Source organism: Neoarius graeffei, chromosome 1 (genome assembly GCF_027579695.1).
Source record: "Neoarius graeffei isolate fNeoGra1 chromosome 1, fNeoGra1.pri, whole genome shotgun sequence".
NCBI classification, from domain to species: Eukaryota; Metazoa; Chordata; class Actinopteri; order Siluriformes; family Ariidae; genus Neoarius; species Neoarius graeffei.
The window spans coordinates 92,880,324-92,907,353 of NC_083569.1; the positions used below are offsets into that span (position 1 = coordinate 92,880,324).

Genomic DNA, 27,030 nt, shown 5'->3' on the forward strand with positions numbered 1-27,030 from the left:
CCACTGGTAAGCGGTATTGTGCGTCAAAATGAGCAGTGAACCTGCAAAGAAAAAAAGACTTTGTAGCTATAAAAAAAGAGTGGGAAGCCAAAAGGCCATGGGTTAAAGCAGTCGCCGACGACTCAAAGAAAGCGTTTTGTACAGTATGCCGCCGAGAACTATCCATTAGCCATGGTGGCGAGAATGACTTAACTTGCCATGAAGCCTCAGACATTCACAAAAAGGCTGTGCTAGCGAAAGGAGCAAGCAACATTGGTACATTCTTCGCCGCATCTAAGGCAGAAATCGACAAAATTGCCGCAAGTGAGGTAGCTTATATATACCATACCATCAACCACGGTCTTAGCTATAACTAGGGTTGCCAACTGTCCCGTATTGTCCGGGACATTACGATTTATGGGCAATTTTAATTTGTCCCTTCAGGGACAGCTCCAGTCCTGTATTCCAATCACAGCCTTGTCGCGCCAAAACTCACGCAAACTCACAGTTGTTAGTAGTGACGGACCGGTGTGTGTGTGTGGACTGGCCACTGGTGAGCGGTATCGTGCATCAAAATGAGCAGTGAACCTGCAAAGAAAAAAAAAAGACTTAGTAGCTATAAAAAAAAAAGAGTGGGAAGCCAAAAGGCCATGGGTTAAAGCAGTCGCCAACGACGCAAAGAAAGCGTTTTGTACAGTATGCCGCCGAGAACTATCCATTAGCCATGGTGGCGAGAATGATTTAACTTGCCATGAAGCCTCAGACATTCACAAAAAGGCTGTGCTAGCGAAAGGAGCAAGCAACATTGGTACATTCTTCACCGCATCTATGGCAGAAATCGACAAAATTGCCGCAAGTGAGGTAGCTTATGTATACCATACCATCAACCACGGTCTTAGCTATAACAGCACTGACTGCACTGTTAAGTTAAATGGGACTTTATTTCAAGATTCATGTGTTGCTAAGAAGATGCATTTGGGCAGAACCAAAGCTGAGATGATCACCATGAATGTTTTAGGACCAAGCACAGTGGGGAAAGTTCTGTCTAACCTTTCTCCAGCCGAAGGTGAACCTGTCTATTTTTCACTTGCCACCGATGCCTCGAATAAGGGAAATAGAAAAATGTTTCCAGTATGCGTGAGGTATTTCTCTGTGTCCGATGGCGTACAATCGAAGTTGCTTGACTTTTATGAAGACAGTGATGAAACGGCAAATGGCATACACCAAGCTCTAATGACCTGCCTGGAAAATTATGAGCTGGATATTAGAAACATAACTGCATATGCAGCCGATAATGCGAACGTCAATTATGGAAAACATCACTCTGTTTACAAATTACTCAGCAGCGCAAACGATGGCATTTTAAAAGCTAATTGCCTGGCCCACATCACACATAATGCATGCAAACATGCCAGCGATCAGCTGTCAGTGGATATTGAGACCCTTGTTGTGAAAATATACAGCCACTTCTCTGTGTCGGCTTCTCGGAGAGAGGAATTACGTTCCTTTTTCACTTTTGTGGATATAGAGTGGTGTGAGATATTGCATCATGTGTGCACACAATGGCTCTCCCTTCATCCTGCTGTGACTCGTCTCCAAGAAACCTGGCCTGCTCTTACCTCATATTTCAGGTTCCTTGGGGAGAACTGTCCACTGATGCTGAGGAGCATTTTTAAGGATGAAGCAAAAACGGACACTACTGAGATTTATCTGTGCTTTTTCCACAATGTGGGATGCGTTTTTGATCAACTTGTTAAGAAGCTAGAGTTAACAGATCTCTGCATCACGATGTATTGTTGAGAACAGCTACTGGGGGTGCACGCATGCACACACACCTGGAGGAAAGTGATTTGGGGTTGAGGAAGTTGGCAACCCTAGATTTGCCCATCAGTTTTGATTATGCGAGCAATCAGCTGTTTTTCATTTGCTAATTAGCTGGGCTTTTATTGTGGTTTCAAGTGGCTATTAGAATTAAGCTTATTGTTGGCAGATCAGTTGAGTGCATTCGTTGTTGGCTACTGGAGCTACGGATTACTTCTAGAACAGGCTAAATTTTCTATATTTTGCCAGTTGTTTTTGTGATTGGAATACTATGCATTTGTCTGCTGCTTGTACCTGTTGAATACCTCTGTTTATCTGCTGCTTGTTAGGTGAGTGCTATTCCTTGTGTTTACATCTACTTTGCTACTAGAGGGGATTCGCCCATCAGTTTCAATTATGCATACAATCAGCCGTTTTTCATTTGCCAATTAGCTGGGCTTTTAGTGTGGTTTCGAGCCCTTCCCAATTTCTCTCCCTCTCTCCTACATCTCCCATAACCTGTCTTGACACCATTCCTGTTCTGGTCTCACCCACAAAAGGCGCTTCCGTCGCCATGGCCCCCCACAAGGACGCTGCCTCTCCAACTTCAGCTACTTCCACTGACACCTTCTGGATCACTGCTGGACTATGGAACTGCCAGTCTGCCACACGGAAGGCTTACTTCATCTCTGCCCACACCTCCCTCCACATCCTTGTACTGACAGAGACCTGGATTTCACCTGACAACAACACAAGACCTGCAGCCCTCTCCACCTCCTTCTTCTTCTCCCACACCCTTGCCTATCTGGTTGTTGTGGTGGTAGCACTGGTTTGTTGATCTTTCTGTCGTGGAAGTTCTCACCTCATCCACTCTCCCACCTCTACATCTCCTCCTTTGAATTTCACTCTGCTTTAGTCTCTTTTCCTGTTAACCTTTCTGTCATTGTTTCCACTCTCCTGGCCCTGTGGGATATTTCTTTGATGAACTGGACCTCCTACTCAGCTCCTTCCCAAGAAGATGGCACCTCACTGATGCTCCTGGGAGACTTCAACCTCCACCTAGAAGCCTCCCACTCTGCTGCCTTCCTTCTTCTACTCCACTCCTTTGACCTCTCCCTGCTGCACTCTCCTCCAACCCATAAAGCTGGCAACCTTCTCGACCTGGTCTTCCTCAGAAACTGCTCTGCCTCTGATCCCACAGTTACCCCTCTCCATCTGCCTGACCACCACTTCATTTCATTCTCCCTCTCTCTTCCTCTCCACTCATCATCTCCCCTCCTACCCCCACTGTTACAGTGCATCGTAACTTCTGCTCTCTCTGCCTCCTCTCTTGCCTCCTCTGTCACTACTTCCCTCCCCAACCTTGAATTGTTTACCAGTTTCCCCAATAAATCTGCTGCATCCTCTCTGCTCTCCTCTCTGTCCTCATCACTGAACACATTATCTCCTCTTGTCTCTAGGCCAGCAAGATCTTCCCCTCCTAGTCCCTGGATGTCTGAAACACTTCACACCAACATAATCGGTTTATGTGCAGCAGAGAGGAAGTGCAGAAAATTCAGGGCCCCTGCTGACCTGTTCCACTACCAGTCCCTTCTTGCTGAGTTCACAGCCTCACTTAAATTGGCCAAGATCAAGTTTTATCTCTCAAATTCATACCTCCATCTCCAACCCTGATCCGTTGTTTTCTGTTTTCTCTTCTCTCTTCAATTCTCCACCAGCTGCACCTCAGTCCTCCATCACTGCAGAGGACTTCGCAGTCATTTTTAAGGAAAAGATCATAGCCATCCACAACTCCTTCACCACACCCCACCCTCTCTCTCTTCCCCCTTGCTCTCTGCTTTTTCCCCTTTTGTCACTTCAGACGTCTCCCAGCTCCTACTCTCTCACCAGCCAACCACCTGTGCCCTTGACCCTATCTCCTCATCTCTCCTCCAGACCATCACTCCTGACATCCTCCCATTTATCACCTCCCTTGTCAACTCCTCCTTGTCCTCTGGATACTTTTCCTCTAGCTTCAAACAGGCCCACATCATTCCTCTGCTAATAAAACCCATCCTAGACCCCTCTGCCATCCAGAACTTACCATCCTGTTTCTCTCCTCCCCTTCTGATCAAAGATGCTTGAATGTGCTGTTGCTAACCAACTCTCCTCTTTTCTCTCATGGAACAACCTCCTGGATCACCACCAGTCCAATTTCTGAGCTGGTCAGTCAAATGAGACTGCGCTTCTCTCCGTCATTGAGGCACTTCTTGCAGCATATACTGCCTCCCTCTCCTTTGTCCTGATTCTCCTTGACCTTTCTGCTTTATTTAATACTGTTGATTACCCCATCCTCCTGTCATCCTTATCAGCTCTAGGGATCTGTGGGTTCAAGTCTTACCTCTCTGATCGCTCTTTCCAGGTTACCTGGTCTGGTACTGTATGAGCACCATGCCCACTTACCACTGGCATCCCACAAGATTCAGTCCTTGATCTGCTTCTTTTCTCCCTCTACACCCAGTCTCTTGGCCCGATTATCTCTGCTTATGGTCGTGACCCATCTTGGGGTTGTGTTTGACAACAAACTCTCCTCCTCCGTTAACATCGCTGCAGTGATGCATATTAGTCACACATTGTCAGAATGCAGGCACTTAAGGATGTACAACCCCAATTCCAAAAAAGTTGGGACAAAGTACAAATTGTAAATAAAAATGGAATGCAATGATGTGGAAGTTTGAAAATTCCATATTTTATTCAGAATAGAACATAGATGACATATCAAATGTTTAAACTGAGAAAATGTATCATTGAAAGAGAAAAATTAGCTGATTTTTAAATTTCATGACAACACCACATCTCAAAAAAGTTGGGACAAGGCCATGTTTACCACCGTGAGACATCCCCTTTTCTCTTTACAACAGTCTGTAAATGTCTGGGGACTGAGGAGACAAGTTGCTCAAGTTTAGGGATAGGAATGTTAACCCATTCTTGTTTAATGAAGGATTCTAGTTGCTCAACTGTCTTAGGTCTTTTTTGTCGTATCTTCCGTTTTATGATGCGCCAGATGTTTTCTATGGGTGAAAGATCTGGACTGCAGGCTGGCCAGTTCAGTACCCAGACCCTTCTTCTACGCAGCTATGATGCTGTAACTGATGCAGTATGTGGTTTGGCATTGTCATGTTGGAAAATGCAAGGTCTTCCCTGAAAGAGACGTCGTCTGGATGGGAGCATATGTTGCTCTAGAACCTGGATATACCTTTCAGCATTGATGGTGTCTTTCCAGATGTGTAAGCTGCCCATGCCACACGCACTAATGCAACCCCATACCATCAGAGATGCAGGCTTCTGAACTGAGCGCTGATAACAACTTAGGTTGTCTTTCTCCTCTTTAGTCCGAATGACACGGCGTCCCTGATTTCCATAAAGAACTTCAAATTTTGATTCGTCTGACCACAGAACAATTTTCCACTTTGCCACAGTCCATTTTAAATGAGCCTTGGCCCAGAGAAGACATCTGTGCTTCTGGATCATGTTTAGATACGGCTTCTTCTTTGAACTATGGAGTTTTAGCTGGCAACGGCGGATGGCACGGTGAATTGTGTTCACAGATAATGTTCTCTGAAATATTCCTGAGCCCATTTTGTGATTTCCAATACAGAAGCATGCCTGTATGTGATGCAGTGCTGTCTAAGGGCCCGAAGATCACGGGCACCCAGTATAGTTTTCCAGCCTTGACCCTTATGCACAGAGATTCTTCCAGATTCTCTCAATCTTTTGATGATATTATGCACTGTAGATGATGATGATGATGATGATATGTTCAAACTCTTTGCAATTTTACACTGTCAAACTCCTTTCTGATATTGCTCCACTATTTGTCGGCACAGAATTAGGGGGATTGGTGATCCTCTTCCCATCTTTACTTCTGAGAGCCGCTGCCACTCCAAGATGCTCTTTTTATACCCAGTCATGTTAATGACCTATTGCCAATTGACCTAATGAGTTGCAATTTGGTCCTCCAGCTGTTCCTTTTTTGTACCTTTAACTTTTCCAGCCTCTTATTGCCCCTGTCCCAACTTTTTTGAGATGTGTTGCTGTCATGAAATTTCAAATGAGCCAATATTTGGCATGAAATTTCAAAATGTCTCACTTTCGACATTTGATATGTTGTCTATGTTCTATTGTGAATACAATATCAGTTTGAAATTTGTAAATTATTGCAGTCCGTTTTTATTTACAATTTGTACTTTGTCCCAACTTTTTTGGAATCGGGGTTGTACGTGCAGCGATGTTCCTCCTCTGCAACATCTGAAGGATCTGCCCTTTTCTCACCACCTCCTCTACTCAGCCCCTGGTCCAAGCACTGATCCTCTCCCACTTGGACTAATGCAACTCTGTCTTTGCTGGCCTTCCAGCTTCTACCATCAGACCTCTGCAGCTTATCCAGAATGCTGCAGCTCGCCTGGTCTACAACCTCCCTTGTTCTTCACATGTCACCCCTCAGCTTGCCAACCTGCACTGGCTACCTGTCACAGTCCGTATCAAATTGGTGCTAGCTTACCAGGCTGTCAAGAGGTTAAAGCAGATACGCAGAACCTTTTTATTTTTAAATAAATTTCTGAGTAGATAGTATCTCCATCCTTGACTCTTGTATGCTGCATAAATGGGAATTTAAAAAAAAAAACATTTTTGAGAGTTAAAATCGACTGCAAAGTTGGCATTCAAGCTGCCCCGCTGAGCTAGCCATGCCTGAGTGCATGATGTCACTGCGGTAACTGGTTTTAAGGCCGAGGCCTTTTACAGCTATAGACCAAAGTCATGTAAATAAAAAAAAAATTTGGTGAAAGTAAGAAATACTGTTACCGACTTGCTCAACCAAGACTGATTTGACTTCATTGATTGTGGGTTGACTCTCATTAAAACAGGATAGGTGTTATAACTTATGCAACATGCATGTACATGCATGCATTTCCACTGATAAAACGTAAAAGGCTAATTAAATAATCAGGTGAACTGAGACAATCACATTCTGAAGCAAATTAAATAATCTTATACCGGTAACTTAAACACAATACAAGTTACATGTATTAATCTAAATGCAGGTAAACAACGTGTTTTTTTTTTTTTTATCCTAATAAGAGTTGGAGCTTACCCATCTGCGTTCTCGCTTCTTGAAGGCCAATCTTGTGGCCAATTGATTTTGAAACAACCTGACTTTAAGTTCTTCGTTCAGTTCTCCGTTCATTCGCCCTTCCGTTCATTCATAAGGGTGAGATGGCAGCAATATCCAGTTTAGAAATCAGATGGCTGCTCCACTCATTCTCTCCATACTCTCCATTCTGTGTATACTGCTAGGCTCAGGCAATTACTAAAACCCGGGACGGAACGGGATGTCACCAGTTTTAGCAACAACTGTGGGGAGGTCACTGCCTGAGCGATATGTTCCGTCCCGGGTTTTAGCAACAACCCTCATGCTCATGCTCCAGGAGGATTGGTGCAACTGAACTCACTAAAATAAAATAAAAACTTTCCTTTTCTTGTTTTATTTTTCTTTAATTGTTGGTACTGTACCCTCTTTCAATACAGGCTTATAGCCAACGGTCCTCAACAGATCAGAGGTTTCATACGAGTCTTCAGTAAAATGTGTAGAGCAGAGGAGAGACCACTTCATAGCCGCCCAACGTGTCCGCGAACTTCTCACAAAACACGTCCAAATCTTTGCAGTTTGAACATTCTTGGGTCATAAATGCAACGTAAATCCACCTTCTGTAATGTTGTTACACTGACCAGCAACACATCTACGTGGCATGGCGATAAATTAGCTCAAAATGGAAGCTCGAAGTTGCAGTCAGCCCTGTGTTTTAGTATAGCGGAAATGGCGATGAGACTGATAGACTTCCTGTTGTGACGTTACTGTCGTCAAGGTCATTCACTCAGACCGCTATATAAATCACTTTAATCATAAAACTTACTATATTAGATTTATTGCTAGCACTTAAAACTATTCTTGTGCCATTCTTGAGGTCTCAAGGCATTTATTAACGAAAGTGAGGCCATGGCTCTGTGCATACTGTATTCTTTAAGGCCAACATACCTCCAGAGTCTGATCTGCCCCTACCCGCCAGCCAGATCCCAATACTCCGGTAGTACTGGTTGCCCGGCCCCTCCTCCTCTCCACTCCTACCCAGCCTGCTCAAGACTATTATCTGTCCTGGTCCCCTGTTGGTGGAATGACCTTCTCATTGAGGTCAGAACTGCTGACTCCCTGACCACCTTCAAGCACAGACTGAAGACTCACCTCTTCAGGCTGCACCTCTCCCCTGCTTCCCTGCCCACTGTGTAACTGTGTTTCGGTTTGGATCAACCCAGGCTGTCTACTGTCTAGCCTGGGGTTAGCCATTTGAGCTCTGTTTAGTTGTACTTTTTTGTTTTGGTTGGTTCGTTTCCTTGGTTGTTTGAGTATTAATACTTCAATGGAATATTACACTAGGTATTATTGTCACTTGTTCAGTTGGCACTAGAACTTTTTTGTCTAGAAGTTCAGCACTTCGTGAACCTGACTTCTGCACTCGTTGTAAGTCACTCTGGGTAAGAGCATCTGCTAAATGCCATGTAACATAATGTAATGCAGACACCAATAGTTGCACTGATATAATTTAATCATATGTTTTAATGCTACATGTAGCTTACAGAGGACCAGCCAGCCTACCATACCATAGCCAGCCTTTGGCATATTAGTCACATATTGTCAGAATGCAGGCACTTACGGATGTATGTGCAGGGGAGAGCGGGAGCAGCAGACAGTAGAATATGCCAAATCGTGTGACTAGAATCGTAGCCAGAATAACAGGCAGGGGTTGATCAGTCAGCAAGCAGGACAGAGTAGATGAGACGATAGAATGAGGTCAGGGAAACGTAAACTAAGTCAAGCACTAGAAAACAGTCAGGCAGTAAATGCCTCAGTATGCCAGGAGAGGAACACTGAATGATACTTTGCACAGTGGAGATTGTGAGAGGGGCTTATGTAGCTGGGTTAATTGGCTGGTGAATGAGAGACAAGTGTAGTTAGTAAACTGTTGATAGAGGGCACTGTGATTCTTGAGAGTTGTAGTTCTGAGAAGCCATGTTTGCAGTTTGTTTCGAGCTGTTGCTCTCAACACCGTTACTGACACACACAGGGATAAAATAGTTTTTATTTTATTTTTTTTTTATTGCCAAACAATATTGTCAACATAAATTTGTGTTGTCCAGACACCACAAATGAGCTGCTGCAGTCAACTAAGCCTGTACACATTAGAGAAAATGGTGTTTGTGTGCGCGCATGTGTGAGAGAAACTTGGAAGCTATATTTATATGATCATGGTTTTGTGAGATGGGATGTCATCTGGGATTTTGAATGTTGTAATATAATGTAGTTTAGAATTTGTTTTTGTGGTGCTAAAGGACAGATATGTGAGTGAGAAATTGTATATTTTTATGATAAACTTTGAGTGATATTTAATAGTCAATTGACACATGCCTCAGTTTCCTGAGACATGGGTGTTGATAACTTGAATAATAAGGAGACAAACTGAACTCCATAAATTTTAAAAAGAGCAGTGCAAAAATCAGTAATAAAAATGTCCATCCATTATCTGTAACTGCTTATCCTGTGTAGGGTCGCGGGCAAGCTGGAGCTTATCCCAGCTGACTACGGGCGAGAGGCGGGGTACACCCTGGACAAGTCATAAGGTCATTACAGGGCTGACACATAGAGACAAACAACCATTCACACTCATGTACGGTCAATTTAGAGTCCAAATTAGCCTAACCTGCATGTCTTTGGACTGTGGGGGAAATTGGAGCACCCAGAATTAACCCATGCAGACATGGGGAGAACATGCAAATGTAACAGATTTTAGCTGTTGATTCCACTTGACACAGTGACAAGCAATCAGATTTGCTGTTACATACAATATGTATCATGGACACTCACTGGTTGCCATGGCTCCCCTCAGCATATAAATACTGGCTGTGACGTCACCTCAGTACCAGTACGTGAGGATTGAGCCCACGGTAGGTTACTCAAAGCACAGCACTGCACTGAAACTGTGAAAATAACGTAATGCAATAACACAGCTAAAATTATATTATACTTAAGAAGGTGGCGAACACATTGCACTTAACAGAATGAGTCAAATTGGTTGTGTATTGTTACATATTGATACGATAGTTAGCTACCTTAGCTCAAAGGCTAAGCTAATATTTGCTAACTTCTTCCCATGAAGCTGTGCCGAGAAACTGCTATATATGAACGTGACCAACCAGTGGGTTTCCTTGCTGTCTTACAGGTACATATGTTTATGTTTGGGTTTGTTTATTAATTATTATTTATGAATAATCGGACCAGTACGTGAGGATTGAGCCCACGCTGTGCCGAGAAACTGCTATATATGAACGTGACCAACCAGTGGGTTTCCTTGCTGTCTTACAGGCAATAAAAGTGCATTCAAACAGTGAGAAAGTGTCGGCCTTTGTCACAGAAACACAACACAACGCAGACAGCGGTTACAATGGTGCCGTGACCGCGCTCCGGGAGTCTTCACGTCGGGAGAGTGACCGCATGCTCCCGGAGGAAACTACCGCAGTTGCTAACGAGTCACTGACGCAGTGGGCTGTTTATTGGGCGCAGTGCTGCTTTTCGCCAGCAGGTGGGGCGGTAATCACATCCGTGTTGCAGCAGGGGTTGCTTTCCTCGCTGGGGTGGGAATATTGACGCATTGTCTCACCTGTGAGTGATTTGAACGCCCATTTATTTTTATTTTGTTCATTTTGCAACTCGTTGGGGTGAAATATCAGCCAGATCATTTACCAGGGCCCTGTACTACGAACGGAGGTTAACCTACCCAGAAGTAACCCAGGGTTCCCCCGCTAAACTGGGGTTGACAAAACCTGGTTATCTTGTTTGGGGTTAAACGGTACTACGACGCCAGTTATGAAGTTGATTTGTTGAACCTGGTTTAACTTAATCAGGGTTAATGCGCGTTCACGTTAAAGGGGAGGTTATCAGCGCAAATCCCCACTGTTCACAATGGCACGGTCGCCGTACTTCACGGAGGAAGAATGCGCTGTCATAATGCAAAGCTACGAGGAGTTCAAAACAACATTAAGAGCAAAATCTAACACAGCGGCTGCCAATAAGGAGCAGCAAGCATGTTGGCAACGAATTGCCGATCGGGTAAATGCGCAAGTACATTCTCCCTTCTACATGTTCCAGAACAGAAGTATAGGATGAGAGAAAGCTTCATGATCAATCACAAGTCACAGAAAATGGTCCTTCGACGTGGCCCCAGTCATATATAGCTTGTTTAATGTCCGAAAAATCCTGAATAAAATTTGGTATGGTAAATTCATGGAGTAGCCTACTTAAGCTGATATGTGCACAGAGTCACATGAATTTGGATGACTGACTGTTCAGTCCCTTTGACTAAGTTGGTGTATGTCCTGTGAACATTTCAGAGGCAACAGCAGTGCCAAACGCACCTGGAAACAGGTGAAAATGAAATATAAAAACATCATTCATAATGGGGTGTGTGTGCGCGTGCAAGCAAGCCTTTTATTTATTCAAGTTTTATCTGTTTGCCTAATAGTTCAAATTGTTTTGTATATAGTTTATAATGTTGTTGTGTGATATTAATGATAATATTGTGGGGAAACTACTTTGCACGGACGTTCATTTAATTTATTCTATCGTCATTTTGTTTGTTCTATTTTTGTGTATTTTATTTATTTATCTGTTTGTCTAGTTGTATCTATTTTTCTAATAATAATATATTTTTTGCATTAATAGTTTGTTTTTTCCTATTAAAATAATCTTGTGTTCTTGTTATAACTTTATCTATTTATCTGACTGTTTAGTTGTATCTATTTTTGTTACAATTTCAATATTTTTAATATAGAAAGGTTTTTTTTCTATTAAAATGTTCTTGTGTGATAACTAGTTATTGTGTTATATTTATTGTAGTTGTATCTATTTTGTATCTCAGACTTAAATATTTTTGTAAAACAAGTGTTTTTTTTTTATAAAATATTCTTGCGTTCTTGGTAACTATGTTCTTGAGTGGGTTCTTTTTTTTTTTTTTTACAGAAAAGCCGTTCTGCATGGACATTCATTGAAGCCCTCATTGTTTTTTAATGGTTATTTATGAGCGTTTAGGGGTTACAATAATGTAAGTCTAGGTTGCTTTATATAAAAGGTATGTCCAGAAATATTGATGTCACTGTCTAAGCAGAGGGATCTGGCTTCTTTAGACGCTGTCTTCTTAAAACTGAATAAATATTTAAAAAGAGCCAAATGAGCCAGTCTTTTGAACGGCTCTTTTCAAAGAACGGATCACAAAGATGCGGATCCCATCAAAGAGCCATAAATCCCATCTCTAATCTGCGCTCCGATATCGCACGGGTCATCCAGGTACGCTGGCATTGTCTCTAGAGGAAATGTCGGTGGAGGGGTGGTGTTTAAAAAGGGTGTGGTTAATCGGAAACCTCGGGTTAACCAAGAACATAACCTGAGACGAGCAGGTGTGAGATGCAGCGTAAGTTGCCATGGCAGCATACCTCGGTTTGAACATAGCCAACTTTCGTAGTATGGGTTAATCGGGAAGTTACGCTGCACGTGATCAAGTTACTCTCGAAGTTACCCTGGTAAGCCAGAAAACCCGCTTCGTAGTACAGGGCCCAGGTCTGAGCAGTCTTGTTGTTTCATTTATACATGACTGTATAACCTGTTCTGTTGGAGTGGCATTTTTTTTGTTGTTGTTTGTTTGTTTGTTTGTTTGTTTGTTTTTCCCCGATGGAGCTGATTTGATTTTGGATTTGGGTTTTTTTTTTTTGTGTGTGTGTGTGTGTGTTTTGTTTTATTGGCTGTGTGCCTTGCTACTTGAAATCTAATTTTTAAAAAAATGTTTTTGTTTGTTTGTTTTTTTGTCCTAATTGGCTTCCTTTTGTTTTGGGCCTGGTAAATTTGGGGTCTCAGTGATTTTATGCATGTCACTCCTATTTTCTGTTGTTTTGTCTATACTGTTTTCATTTGGGAGTGGGTCAAGTGAATTTTTTTATATACTGTGTATATACAGGCATCTTGGTGGTGGTGTGTGTGTTTTTTTTTTTTCTCTCTTGCTTGTGTTTTCCATACTGAACATGGACTTTGGTGTTGGCAGGGGGAGGGGTGCGTTAAGGTACACTCCTGTAACACCTGTGGGTAGGGCTAGGTTTCAGTCTACACCTGTCACGTTCACCCCTATGCCAGCTCTTGAAAACATTTCAAATACTGATGATGGGTTCACTGATCCGCCTCGAATTGGCTGTGCTGGGCTTGACTTGCCTGGTGCATATGAGGGCAGTTCTTCAGTCCATATTATTGCAGGCATAGCTAGGGAAATTGGCATGTCTATTGGAGAGAGTATTGCCTCCTGCATTACATCACAGCTTGGTAGTGGAGCAGGTAATAACGTTGCTGGTAATACATCCAGTTCAGGGGGGGCGGACTCTTCTTTCACAAACTGGGTGGTGAAGTCTGAAGTCAAAGAGCCAGTATGCTTTAAGGGGGATGGCTTGGATGCCTATACGGTACATGAATGGGAAGCAGTGGTCATGGCATATCTCAAGAAGCAGGCAGTACCTGTAGCAGAGCAGGCTGAGGAGGTCAGGAACAGGTTGATGGGGAGGGCGAGGGAGGTGGTTAAAGTGGGCCTTCGCAGTAACCCCTTTCTTGTTCTGTCTGATGGCCCAGGTCCCATTTTTGACATTTTGAAGCAACATTTCAGTGACACAGTTTCCTCTATCATGCCACTTGCTGATTTTTATGCCACCATGCCATTCTCTGGTGAGGATCCTTTTGAGTATTGGCTCAGGTTGAACAAAACTATGGAAGTGACTGAGGACTGTCTGAAAAGACAGAATAAATCAATGGATAATCCTTCACAGGAACTCACTACTATGTTTATCAGACATTGCCCTGATGCTGAACTGTCCCTAATATTCAGGTGCAAGCTGCTACAGCAGTGGACTGCTGCTGAGGTCCACGAGACACTGGTTGGACACAGGAGGGATAAGAGGCACTCTTCTCGGCTTAAGAGTACCACTGCTGTAGCTGTGTTGCGCCAAGACATCAGTCCTGCTCCCCATTTGCCATTACCAACTGGTAAGTCTGCTTGCAACACTAACACAGGCCCAGCATTAGGCCAGTCACTGCAGGAGTCTGCTGAGCCTTTGGACCGTATTCTCAGCATGTTGGAACATATTCTAGCGCAGGGGCCCCACCAGACTCCGTACTATGACAGGCCAGGACGTCAGTCACAGGGAGGGCCCAGAAACAGAGCGCGACCCTCGCTGTCATGTGAAGTGTGTGGGGACAAGGGGTATACTACTCGTTTTCATTGCCGGTCCAACCATCTCTGTTTCATTTGTTATGCTTCTGGCCACACACGTGCCGAATGTCCAAAGTCTGTCATGCCTCAGCCAGTGGGCGGTGCTACTAGTAAACACCACTCAGCAAGAGGGAAACGAGAGGGCCAACATTTAGGGGGGGCAAGTGTTGGGCCAGTAGTGAATCCCCCCAGTACAGAAAATGATGATTTGGAATCTTTTAATGAGAGTGTATGTGAAGAGCTAAAGAGTAAAGTCATATTGCAGAACACACAGAGAATTGCACCTTATGATGAGCTCTTCCATGCTAAAGCACTGATTGGTAACGAAGTTGATGTGAATGCTATGCTCGACAGTGGTTCGATGGCATGCAGCTTGAGTTCCAGGGTTTTGCAGCGGCTGTCACAGGAGGGAGTGATGAAGAGCCCTTCTCTGGTGCCCACAGATGTGGTTTTGGTTGGTTGTGGTGGGTCACGGACCAAACCCTTGGGAATTTGTGATCTGGAGATTGAGCTGTTCGGCTTCCCTGTGATTGTTCCAACATTTGTGGTTGCTACACAACATGACGATCTCATTGTGGGGAGTAATCTCTTGAAATACCTGATTCGACGCTTGAAAGCGTCGAGGGACGCTTTGAGCCACATGACTGCGTCTGACCACAGTGAAGTTGAGCAATGTAGGCTGCTGAGCCTGTTGGCTAATGTGGAGGTGTGGTCAGGCAGTGACATCCCTGACAAAGTGGGAACAGTGAGGATAAAGACGGCCGTGACTCTTGATCCTCTAAGTGAACATTTGGTTTGGGGTCGGCTTCAGAATGTTGGCAACATCTCAGTCGGCAGCGCTGTCATCATGGAACCTACTGCTGCCAGGTCACGCCCACAGTCTGTGTTGGTAGGGAGGACCGTGGCATTGCTTCGTGGTGATGGTTGGCTGCCCCTTAAAGTGATAAATCCTTTTGATAAGCCTGTGACACTGAGACGAAATGCCAAGCTCGCTGATGTCTATCCCTGTATAGAGTTGGAGGACTTTGACTGCTCTGATGTGCATGGCGATGCACAGTGCGTTATCCAGCAACAGGTGCAGAAGTCAGGTAATGTTACTGTTGATGGAGAAGACTCCCATCTCACGTCTGATGATTCAAGCTTCCCAGACTGTCGTGATGGGAATGGCAGTCCCAGTGGACCTCATGGTGGAGGTACCTCAATCTTGCATGACCTGGGGCTTGCTGATATTGATTTGGATTCTTGTGATGTGACTTCTTCTTGTAAAGAAAGACTTGTCGAGCTGATTGCTAAGTACCAGTCCATCTTTTCTAGACATCGATTGGACTGTGGAAAGGCTAAAGGCTGTGTTCACCGGATTAGACTCAGTGATGAGAGACCTTTTCGGTTACCATACCGACGTGTCGCACCCAACCAGTACGAGAAACTCAGACAAGTATTGGATGAGATGGAAGAATGAGAGATCATAAGAAAGTCCAGCAGTGACTTTGCATCACCTTTGGTCCTCGTTTGGAAAAAGTCAGGGGACCTGAGGCTCTGTACCGATTTCCGCTGGATAAATGCCCGTACCATCAAGGACGCTCATCCGTTACCTCATCAGGCTGATGCTCTGGCGGCACTGGGTGGCAATGTTTTTTTCTCTACCATGGACCTCACATCTGGTTACTACAATGTTGAGGTTCATGAAGATGACAAGAGGTATACGGCTTTTACATCGCCATTTGGGTTGTACGAATACAACTGCCTGCCACAGGGCCTGTGCAACAGCCCCGCCACCTTTATGCGGATGATGCTGTCCATCTTTGGGGACCAGAATTTTTTGAGTCTCCTTTGCTACTTGGACGATGTCCTTGTGTTTGCTCCGACCGAGGAGCTGGCATTGGAACGACTGGGAATGGTCTTTGAGCGTCTTCAGGTCCACAATTTGAAACTGGCTCCAAAGAAATGTCATTTCTTGCAGAGGTCTGTAAGGTTCCTTGGCCACATCGTGAGTGCAGAGGGCATCGCTACGGACCCTGAAAAGGTGCGAGCAATTACTGCCCTGACTGAGGAGGACCTTATGGAAGACAGTACAGGGGTCCCATCACCGCGGAAAATACGATCTTTTCTGGGAATGGTGGTTTTCTACCAGCAGTTCATTGAGGGCTTTTCCTCAATAGCCAAACCGCTGTTCAGTCTCACTGTTGGACCTAAGAGTCCCCACCTCAAGCGAAAAAAAGGGACGGCCTCCCCAGCGGAAGCTGGTGGCCACAGACTGGACTGAGGAGTGCAGACAGGCCTTTCATCTGCTGAAACAGGCTCTACTTGATCAGGTGGTTTTGGCTCATCCAAATTTTGGGGAGCCTTTCCTTCTTTCAGTGGACGCATCCAGTAATGGCCTTGGAGCAGTCTTGTCACAGGTGCCGGAAGGGGGCACAGTGGCAAGGCCAATTGCTTTCGCTAGCAAATCGCTCTCATATGCACAGTCGCGGTACCCTGCGCACAGGTTAGAGTTTTTTGCCATGAAATGGGCAGTCTGCGACAAATTCCATCATTGGCTGAGAGGACACCCATTTACAGTCTGGACGGATAATAATCCGTTGATGTATATTTTGTCCAAAGCTAAACTTGATGCATGCGAACAGAGGTGGGTCGCCAAACTGGCACCATACCGATTTGACATAAAATACATCCCGGGACCCAAGAACATTGTCGCAGACGCTTTGAGCAGAGAGCCCTTTGTTCATTCAAGTGCACTCCATCGCTTAACGAGAGTGGCTTATGAAACATTGCTGGCCAAGGCTGATGCTGTTTGTAAAGATCAGGTGCAGGATGTGTTCCGGTGGTCTACCCATCCGTTTGAGAAGAACTCTGTTGTGGGGCCTTCTGTTGGCTGCCAGTGTGCTGTTGTTGTCCAGCCCGGGGCTCTGGCGAGTCAGGAAGTGGCGGCTGTTCTGCAGTCACACAAGCTGCAGGAAGGTTCAGTGACACCTCATGCATTGTTGCTGCCACAGCTTCCACAGGCAGTGTTGCCAGTGGAACTGGCTGGGACTGATGTGTTGTCTCATGACCAGCTGATGGATAAGCAGAGGGCTGACACGGTGCTAAGCAGGGTGATCATCTTTGTGGAAAGGGGGCAGCGACCATCTAGGAGAGAGCGTGCTCTGGAGCCAGCTGGTGTCCTACATCTCCTGAAGTGTTGGGATAAGCTTTGCATGCAGAAGGGCGTGCTGTATCGCGTGTCCAAGAGCCCTGTTACAAAGACCAAATCTTTTCTCTATGTGGTACCTGCTTCCCTGAAAACACTTGTGCTGGAGGGGGTCCATGATGAGGCCGGTCACCAGGGTCAACAGCGGACTTTGTACCTTACTAGGCAGCGCTTCTACTGGGCGGGCCTGGAAAAGGAGGTAAGGGAACATGTGAAGGGCTGCAGGCGGTGTGTGCTGAGCAAAACCCCTGAGCCAGAAGCGAGAGCACCACTGGAAACCATTGTAACGACGGAACCTCTCGAACTTGTTTGTATTGACTTTTGGTGTGCGGAGGACTCAAAGAACCGGTCATTAGACGTGCTTGTGGTCACTGACCATTTCACGAAGATGGCTAATGCGTTTCTGTGCCCGAACCAATCTGCCAAGGCTGTAGCCCACCAATTGTGGCATAACTTCTTTTGTGTCTATGGGTTTCCAAAACGAATTCACTCGGATAGGGGGGCCAATTTCGAAAGTGCCCTTATTGCTGATCTTTTGAAGTTTGCAGGCGTTCAGAAATCCCATACGACGCCATATCATCCCATGGGCAATGGCTCATGTAAGAGGATGAACAGGACTTTGGGGAACATGATTCGGGCACTGCCACTAAGGTCAAAGCATAGGTGGCCTCAGGCACTGAAATCTCTCACATTTGCCTACAACTGCACCATCCACGAGACCACAGGGTATGCTCCGTTTCTTCTGATGTTTGGGAGGACACCTAGGCTGCCCATTGACCTGGCTTTCAGCTCTGTCTTGAATGTCCCGGAGGTTGTGAGCTATGATGAGTATGTTCAGTTTCTGAGGCAGAGTCTGAAGGAGGCTATGGGGGTTGCGCAAGCCTCAGCTTCCAAACAGTTGAGGAGACATGCTGAACTATACAACCGAAGGGTCCGGGGAGCTCCTGTTGAAGTCGGTGATCAGGTATTGTTGGCCAACAAGGGTGAACGTGGTAAACGCAAGCTTGCTGACCGTTGGGAGGATGCCACTTACCTTGTCATCGGGGTGAATGCTGACAGTCACACCTACAAAATTCAGCATGACTCGACCGGTGATGTGAAAACAGTCCACCGCAACCTGATAACACCACTTAACTTTCTGCCACTCCCCGACACAGTTTCTTTAGACGAGCAGGACTTTTCTGTCTCCTCTGTTTCTGATTGTCCACGTGTGGCAGGAGGTGATGTTTTTATGGATGACGACATGTCGACAGATGCAGCTGAGTACAGAACCAAAGTTTGGGTTTCTCAGTTGCCTTCCGAGGGGTCTGGTGACCAAGGTGGGGAGGTTGATGGCCAGTGTCAGGATACCCAGCACACTGCACATCTTGAACCATCTTTGCTTCAGTCACACGATGGTGGCTCTGGTCAACTCAGCTGTCAGGGTGATCCACTCCCTTCACCTGCTTTAGTGGGACTTAAATCTCAGGACCCCCAGCAGCCAGTCTCTGAGTCATGTAACATGGGATCTGGCCAGGGTGATGGATCTTGCACTGCCTTGGCTATTGTTTCTGGGTCAAGTGACCACATTCCTATGCTGCATGATGCTCCTGCTCCAGTTCCACCAGACGAACCATCGCATAGTATTAGGTCTAGGGCGGGGAGGTTGCTTAGACCTGTGACTAGGCTTATTGAGATTATGGACCAAAAGATAAGGGTAAACTAATAGGTGAGTCAATAGTGTTCAAAGGGATGTACTAAGAGTTTGAATAAATTCTCTCTAATGTGTTCATGAATGGTTCGGTTCTGTTCGACAACGTGGAGGGGAGATATGCCTTCCTAACTGCTCGATATGTTGTTAATGGTGCAACTGATTACTTGAGATGTGAAATGTTTTTTTGTTTTTTTTTCTTTTCTTTTCTTTTTTTCTTTTCTTACTCCTGTGTGGGTGGGGTTAGCTTAGTAGATACAGGGCAAGGTTTCTCATGCTTGTATCCCTGACTGTCGTTTTTTTACTGAGGGTCTGTGGGGTCACATTGTGTATTAGACATGTAACAGGCATGTTTACCTAAGATGGTTTTGGGGGTTTGGCCAGCCTCTTTCTCCTCTAATTCTTTCAGAGAATAGTCTCCTGACTGGGTTACATGTGACTTCACGGTGTTGGCTTCCTCTGTCTTTTTTTTTCTGAGGTATACTGTATATATTCTTATGTGATGTTTGTTTTGTTTTCTTTGTTGTTTTATTGTTCGGGGTTGCGCTTATGTTCAGTGCCTGATGTGTCACTCACCTGGTTAGATGTTTGTTTGTTTTCTCTCTCTTTTTTTTTCCTTTTCTTTCTTTGCCTGTTTTTGTTTTGTGTGTAAGTGGAATTCAGCAGGGGGGAGTGTAACAGATTTTAGCTGTTGATTCCACTTGACACAGTGACAAGCAATCAGATTTGCTGTTACATACAATATGTATCATGGACACTCACTGGTTGCCATGGCTCCCCTCAGCATATAAATACTGGCTGTGACGTCACCTCAGTACCAGTACGTGAGGATTGAGCCCACGGTAGGTTACTCAAAGCACAGCACTGCACTGAAACTGTGAAAATAACGTAATGCAATAACACAGCTAAAATTATATTATACTTAAGAAGGTGGCGAACACATTGCACTTAACAGAATGAGTCAAATTGGTTGTGTATTGTTACATATTGATACGATAGTTAGCTACCTTAGCTCAAAGGCTAAGCTAATATTTGCTAACTTCTTCCCATGAAGCTGTGCCGAGAAACTGCTATATATGAACGTGACCAACCAGTGGGTTTCCTTGCTGTCTTACAGGTACATATGTTTATGTTTGGGTTTGTTTATTAATTATTATTTATGAATAATCGGACCAGTACGTGAGGATTGAGCCCACGCTGTGCCGAGAAACTGCTATATATGAACGTGACCAACCAGTGGGTTTCCTTGCTGTCTTACAGGCAATAAAAGTGCATTCAAACAGTGAGAAAGTGTCGGCCTTTGTCACAGAAACACAACACAACGCAGACAGCGGTTACACAAACTCCACACAGAAAGGCCCGTCAGCCACTGGGCTCAAACCCAGCACCTTCTTGTTTCAAGGCGACAGTGTTAACCACTACACCACCATGCCGCCTAATAAAGATGTCATAACCTTTAAATGTCTCATCTCATCTCATCTCATTATCTCTAGCCGCTTTATCCTGTTCTACAGGGTCGCAGGCAAGCTGGAGCCTATCCCAGCTGACTACGGGCGAAAGGCGGGGTACACCCTGGACAAGTCGCCAGGTCATCACAGGGCTGACACATAGACACAGACAACCATTCACACTCACATTCACACCTACGGTCAATTTAGAGTCACCAGTTAACCTAACCTGCATGTCTTTGGACTGTGGGGGAAACCGGAGCACCCGGAGGAAACCCAAGCGGACACGGCAAGAACATGCAAACTCCGCACAGAAAGGCCCTCGCCGGCCACGGGGCTCGAACCCGGACCTTCTTGCTGTGAGGCGACAGCGCTAACCACTACACCACCGTGCCGCCACTTTTAAATGTGTGTGGGATAATGTTTCTTGTAAAGTTAGACATAACCTCACCAACCTATTTATGCCGATGTCACTTAAAAATACAAACATCAGGAAAACTTGACTTCGCCCCTGGTCTTTTCAGTAGCTAGAAATGCCCTTGACAACAAATATTGGAACTCAAGAGAGATCACCTTCCACAAGAACAAATTCAAGTACGAAATATATTTTTGGGCAATTTATATTATTTTGGGGGCGGCACAGTGGTGTAGTGGTTAGCACTGTTGCCTCACAGCAAGAAGGTCCAGCGTTCAAGCTCAGCGGCTGGCAAGGGCCTTTCTGTGTGGAGTTTGCATGTTCTCCCCGTGTCTGCGTGGGTTTCCTCTGGGTGCTCCGGTTTCCCCCACAGTCCAAAAACATGCAGGTTAGGTTAACTGGCGACTCTAAATTGACCGTAGGTGTGAATGTGAGTGTGAATGGTTGCTTGTCTCTGTCTCAGCCCTGCGATAATCTGGTGACTTGTCCAGGGTATTCCCTGCCTCTTGCCCATAGTCAGCTCAGATAGGCTCCAGCTTGCCTGCAACCCTGCACAGGATAAGCAGTTACAGATAATGGATGGATGGATGGATATTATTTTGGCAGTATATAGTATTTGGGTGCGCTAGTGGTTAGCACCGTCACCTTACAGCAAGAAGGTTCCCGGTTTCAAACCTCATGGCCGACGGGGGTCTTTCTGTGTGGAGTTTCCACGTGCTCCCCATGTCTATGTTGGTTTCTTCCCACAGTTCAAAGACATCCAGACTTGGTAAAAATACCCAGCCACTGAGGTTGCACAACCAGTGCATACTTGGTGCCGGTACCAAGCCCAGACAGACTGGGGAAGGAAGGGCATCTGGTGTAAAAACCTACGCCATTTAAATGTTTTTATCTACAATGTTAATTCTCAATGTTATGGCAGATGTGACAACTGGCACAAGCCACCAAGATTTGAAGAAAGCACATTTCAAGAAAAAAATTTTTTTTTACAATAATTTTAATTTAAGCAGTACTTAGTGATATTTAAACATATAAATAAAGCTTATTTGTTAGGGACAAAGGAGAATTCTCGATCAGAAAGACCAATGATAAAACACCTGATATGGTGTTACAGACATGATATGGACCTGTCATCATGTCCAGTTTCATTTAATTGAGCAAACACGGATTTCTTTCATGTTGGTGAAAAACATATGAAAAACCTGCTCGCTGATGCTCCTGTTTGACTCCTTTAGAGTAATCATAAACCCTCTTTGTCACATGTTTTCATTTTTGCTAAGCATTATTTCAGTATTTTCATTAATAGAGTTAACGGTGCAATATACAACATGAGATATCTATGACAAAAATCACTATGGAATATCTATGGCTGTGCAAGATCTGAAAAACTAAGACTAACACAAAGTAAATAAAAAATAAATTAAAACTAGTAAATTATTTAAAATAAATTTAAAACTACTGATGCACTTTTAAAACTAACTAAAACTAAACTGAAATAAAAATAAAACCTGAAAGACTAAATATCAATAAAAACTAATGAAAATTTCAAAACGAAAATTACACACACACAGAGAGAGAGAGAGAGAGAGAGAGAGAGAGAGAGCCTGTTCAGACTCCTATCTTCTGGAAAGTGTTACAGACAAATCAGGACAAAAACTTCCAGGCACGAGAATAGTTTTTTCCTGTCAGCCATAAAGACTATAAACACCCTCCCAGAAACCTCCATTCACTACTGAACCTCAATGCACGACTGAGATTTAACATTTACACTAAACTTTTTTGGTGCAATATCTTACACACATACAATCAATACCATGTGAAATATATTTATTTACTCCTATGATGTCATGGTTATGTGCCAATGTATGAACTGGTCTGTGTGTGTGATGTTTGCACTGTAAACTGTCATGTGATAGCTGCCATTCTGTTTTTTATTTCTGTCAGGCTCTGTTGCATAGTGTGTGTGTGTGTGTGTGTGTGTGTGTGTACTGTAGGATCCTGATAAACCGGAAACAGATTTCTTATATACTCAGGCACACTTGGCTAATAAAAAAACCCAAAAAATTCAGATGTTTGAGCTGCACACCACCACCTAGTGAGTGCATGTCTGAGTGACTCCTGTGCTGGGGATCATGTAGACCACAGGTTCACATCCCTGGTCCTGAAATACTCTGTCCTGTATATTTTAGTGTTTCCCTTCTCCCAGCACACCCGATTCATCTAATCAGCTAATTAACAGCCCTTCCTGAGTTAAATCAAGTGTTCTAATCAGCTAATTAACACATTTCACTGCATAAAGCTTCAGTGCAGAAATGGCTCTTACCCTCGACAGTGATGTGAAAAGTGATGTCATCAAACCAGGATTTGTCATCAATGAGACACTTATAGCTTCCTTCATCAGAGAGTTGGAGAGGCGAGAGTTTGAGTGAAGCGTTGCCCTTCTGTAGCTCCTCTTTAAATAATGATGTTCTTCCTCTGTAGGGCTGAGACTGCTCTTCATTTCTGTCTTCATGATCCTGATAGAGATGCACTAATGAAGCTCCTTCCTCTACTCTCATCCATTCCACTGTCATGTCCACAGCGCTGGTGTTGGGTTTGAGAAAACAGGGCAGAACCAGATCTTCACCAGCTACAGCAACAAGAGGAGCTTCTGGACCAACCACCTGTAATCCCACTTTTTTTTTTTTCCAAAAAGAAACAAATACAATTATATATTGGATATCAATCTTTCTCTCATTTTATATATATATATATATATATATATAATGTGTGGACACGAGTGTTTTACTGGGAAATATGCCATTCATTTTTTCATAAGAACTACATCTGGGACATGGAGAACCACAGTGGCATCGTTAAGCTCTATTACTTGGGGCTATAGCCCCAGGTATTTTGATCCTAGCCCTGGATTTTTTTCACCCTCAAAAAAAAGTGAGAGATTAATAGAAAACAACTGACTGAAACAGACCAGAACTTGTTTTGAGGCGTCTGAAGATTGGGGGCATGACACATTATTGAGTGCTGCACAGTGCACATTCAAAATGTTGGTAACCACCAACAGAAGAAGAACGTTAAGAACTTTTTGGAAGATGACTTAAAAAAAAATCCACTATTGTCAAATTGCTCAAGATGAAAACAGATGGCAAGTCATCAACGGTGGGTGTAAATATAGAATGTATCAACAATGTAATCTATTGAATTATGTTGATGCACAGAAACCGCTCCGTGTAGCCAGGTTATGTTGAATTTACAGTGTAGGGTCTGTATGATTAGTGAGCCAGGCGAGCTCTAAAGTTTGTGTGGCTTAATGAATATCTACAGTGGTGGTCTGTTTGCTCTGACTAAGTTTATTTAACAGGTCAACAACAACAACAATGTGTGTTCATGCAGACACCAATAGTTGCCCTGACATAATTTAATCATGTTTTAATGCTACATGTAGCACCAGCCAGGCTACCATACCATAGCCAGCCTTTGGCATATTCATAACATATATGGATAAAACAGGGGGGTCGTTTTTTTTTTTTTTTTTTTTTTTGCCATGCAATATTACTGTCAACATGTCAACATATATTTGTGTTGTCCAGGCACCACAAATGAGCTGCTGCAGTCAACTGGGATGCATTGGAGAAAATGGTGTGTGTGTGTGTGCGGCTGAGAGAAACTTGGAAGACATTTATATGCTCATAGTCTTGTGAGATGGGGTGTGATCTGGGATTTTGAATGTTGTACTATAATAATCTTTTTTTGTCTTTTCTTAGTCAGTTCAGCTAGCATGATTTTGAACGCGTCGAAGACGAGTAGCTGAATGGAATATATCTGATATACCACAAAAAAAGGCAGCTATTATTATTATTATTATTATTATTATTAATACACATTCATTGGAACAGTTATCGATTTTACAAAAAGTTAAGAGCGGGGGGGCGGCTTACCAATACTGAATGCTGATTTTGATCGAATATAATTCAATCTTCTGTCAATTTCAATGTACAAAGTCAAAGTTCTAACAAGTCCAAAAATGGAACAAGTCCAAAAATCCTGAACAACAACCCAACTTGTATACGAGCTATATCCAGGTAGACAGTTCAAGCTCAGTTACTTTTGGTAGGAGTTAACTGTTACATTGCAGTTGATCAAAACAAAAGGGCTTCACTGAATGAAGTCCATGAGTGAAGTCCTCTTGTAAAAGTCTCCATCACTTTTTTCCTCACCTCCAAGTAGAACTTTGACAATATTTCCGCTATTGCTCTCTCTTCCAGTTTTTCTCTTGTAAATATGCGTGAAGAATATCCCGTGAAGTTTTGGTAGCCTTTCGGGTGTTCAGTGCGTCTGTCTCTTTAAATCTTCAGATTTTAAGGAAGCAAACATGGCCTCCATGTTTGGGTACAAACTGTCAACCACCCGCTAGCGCAGATCTTTTACGTCTCTGACACAGGCGATTGCTCTAAGACAACAAGGGAGGCTCAGCCTCTTCTAAAAATGGCAAACATCGTGTAGGATGAATTGCGCTAGGCTTATGTTATAGCCGACCTTATAACATTGCTATTTCAGATCCAGAATCATAGAAATGTATGTGCTCAACCCACTACAGTGCGAAATCATTCCGTTATAACTTTCTCCAGTTCGCCTAATGTGTGCGTGAGTTTTTCCCCCTCGTGACAGCGTGATGCAGCGCAGCCTCAGTGGACTTCAATGGCATTTGGGAGCTATGCGCTTTCAATATCAAAATGCAAGACGGTTATTGGACAAATACTGCGAAAATGCCCGCCCACGGAGTCTCACGGACTCCCAGCCTCAGTGGACTTCAACGGCATTTGGGAGCTATGCGCTTTTCAATCTCAAAATGCAAGACGGTTATTGGACAAATACTGCGAAAATGCCCGCCCCACGGACTCCGAGCCTCACATGGGAGGGACATGGCAGTTTCTGCGAGGAGACTGGTGATTGGTGAAAGCGGCCGGATATTTTCTTTGATTGACAGCTCGTTTCAACTATAGACAGGCAGCGGTGAATTTCAGTTCAGTCCCATGCGGATTCGCAAGTGCTGTGGTGTATTGTAAGAGATCAGCTTACATTTCGATTTCATTCATTACATACGGTTTCTACCAGCTTTTTTAGTTTGTATATATTTTCATTGTAAATAAAGTGTAAATATAGTGTTGTCATGTTTGCTATCTTAGTTCCAGAAATTTCGTTTATTTGAGTGACTGAACTTGAACTTGAGGGGGCTAGTCAGCTAGCAAGAAAGCTGCGCACGGATGCCAAGCATTGCTGATTTAATTTTGGCGAAGCCATTTGCCAGTCTTCCTTTCGAGGAAAAAATTAAAATTAAAGAGCAGGGTAGACCAACGCCTCAAATTGACTTGGTGAAAAAGGTAGGGAATAATACTCGTTCCTTTCAGCTCTCCTGGTACGAGAAAGTGAATTGGCTAACAGCAAGTGACCCACATCAACAACAGTAAATAGGCTACTTTAGTAATATGTCATGGATGGACCAAAAATACAGAATCTATTTAAAATGTTTATGCTGAGTATATTATATTGGAATATATATTTTTCTGGATATGAATTAAACACAGCTACAATTTGGAAAACATTTTTAAACAAAAACACAGCCGAGAACATTTCACACTACAGACCTGGATTAAAAGCGAAGGGTTATCAAAATTGTCAATAAAACATTTCTCAGTCAAAATAAGTAAAATATAGGGAAAGTATCATTGAATGAAATGTGTGGCACCCAGCTCTATGTTTGGCTCCCCAAGGTCAGTGCTTGTGCCTATTCCAGAACACTCTGCTGTTACTGCTGAGGTTCCTGACAAAGAGCTGCTTTCAATAATGATCAATTTTTAAACAACATGCCACAATTTTAAAATATAAAATGTTAAAATATAACCCCCCACCCCAACACCACCATCATGTATATTGGACAGTAGGCTAATGGGCCAAAAGAACCTGTTATTTCACAGTTTGTGACCCTGCCAACAATCAGCCAGATCAGAGGCAAGAGTATGGGCAAAATTGATGTGTTTTTTCTCTTAAAATCTGGAAATATTGTAACCGACCAGCCTCCCCTGTTTGAAAGACTACCAGCTGCCACTGGTCTCTGAGATGTGTCTTTT

The 27,030-nt window shown here is 43.9% G+C and overlaps 1 protein-coding gene across 4 annotated transcripts in view; it reads right to left on the reverse strand.

The window, feature by feature from the left end:
- Window positions 1-27,030, reverse strand: part of LOC132870071 (butyrophilin subfamily 1 member A1-like) — a 138,757-nt gene that overhangs the window by 86,023 nt on the left and 25,704 nt on the right. For all 4 annotated transcript variants that reach the window (XM_060903878.1, XM_060903794.1, XM_060903729.1 and 1 more), the window contains one exon: window positions 23,229-23,579. In XM_060903878.1, coding sequence (XP_060759861.1) covers window positions 23,229-23,579 — 351 coding nt within the window. The remainder of the gene's footprint in view (window positions 1-23,228; window positions 23,580-27,030) is intronic.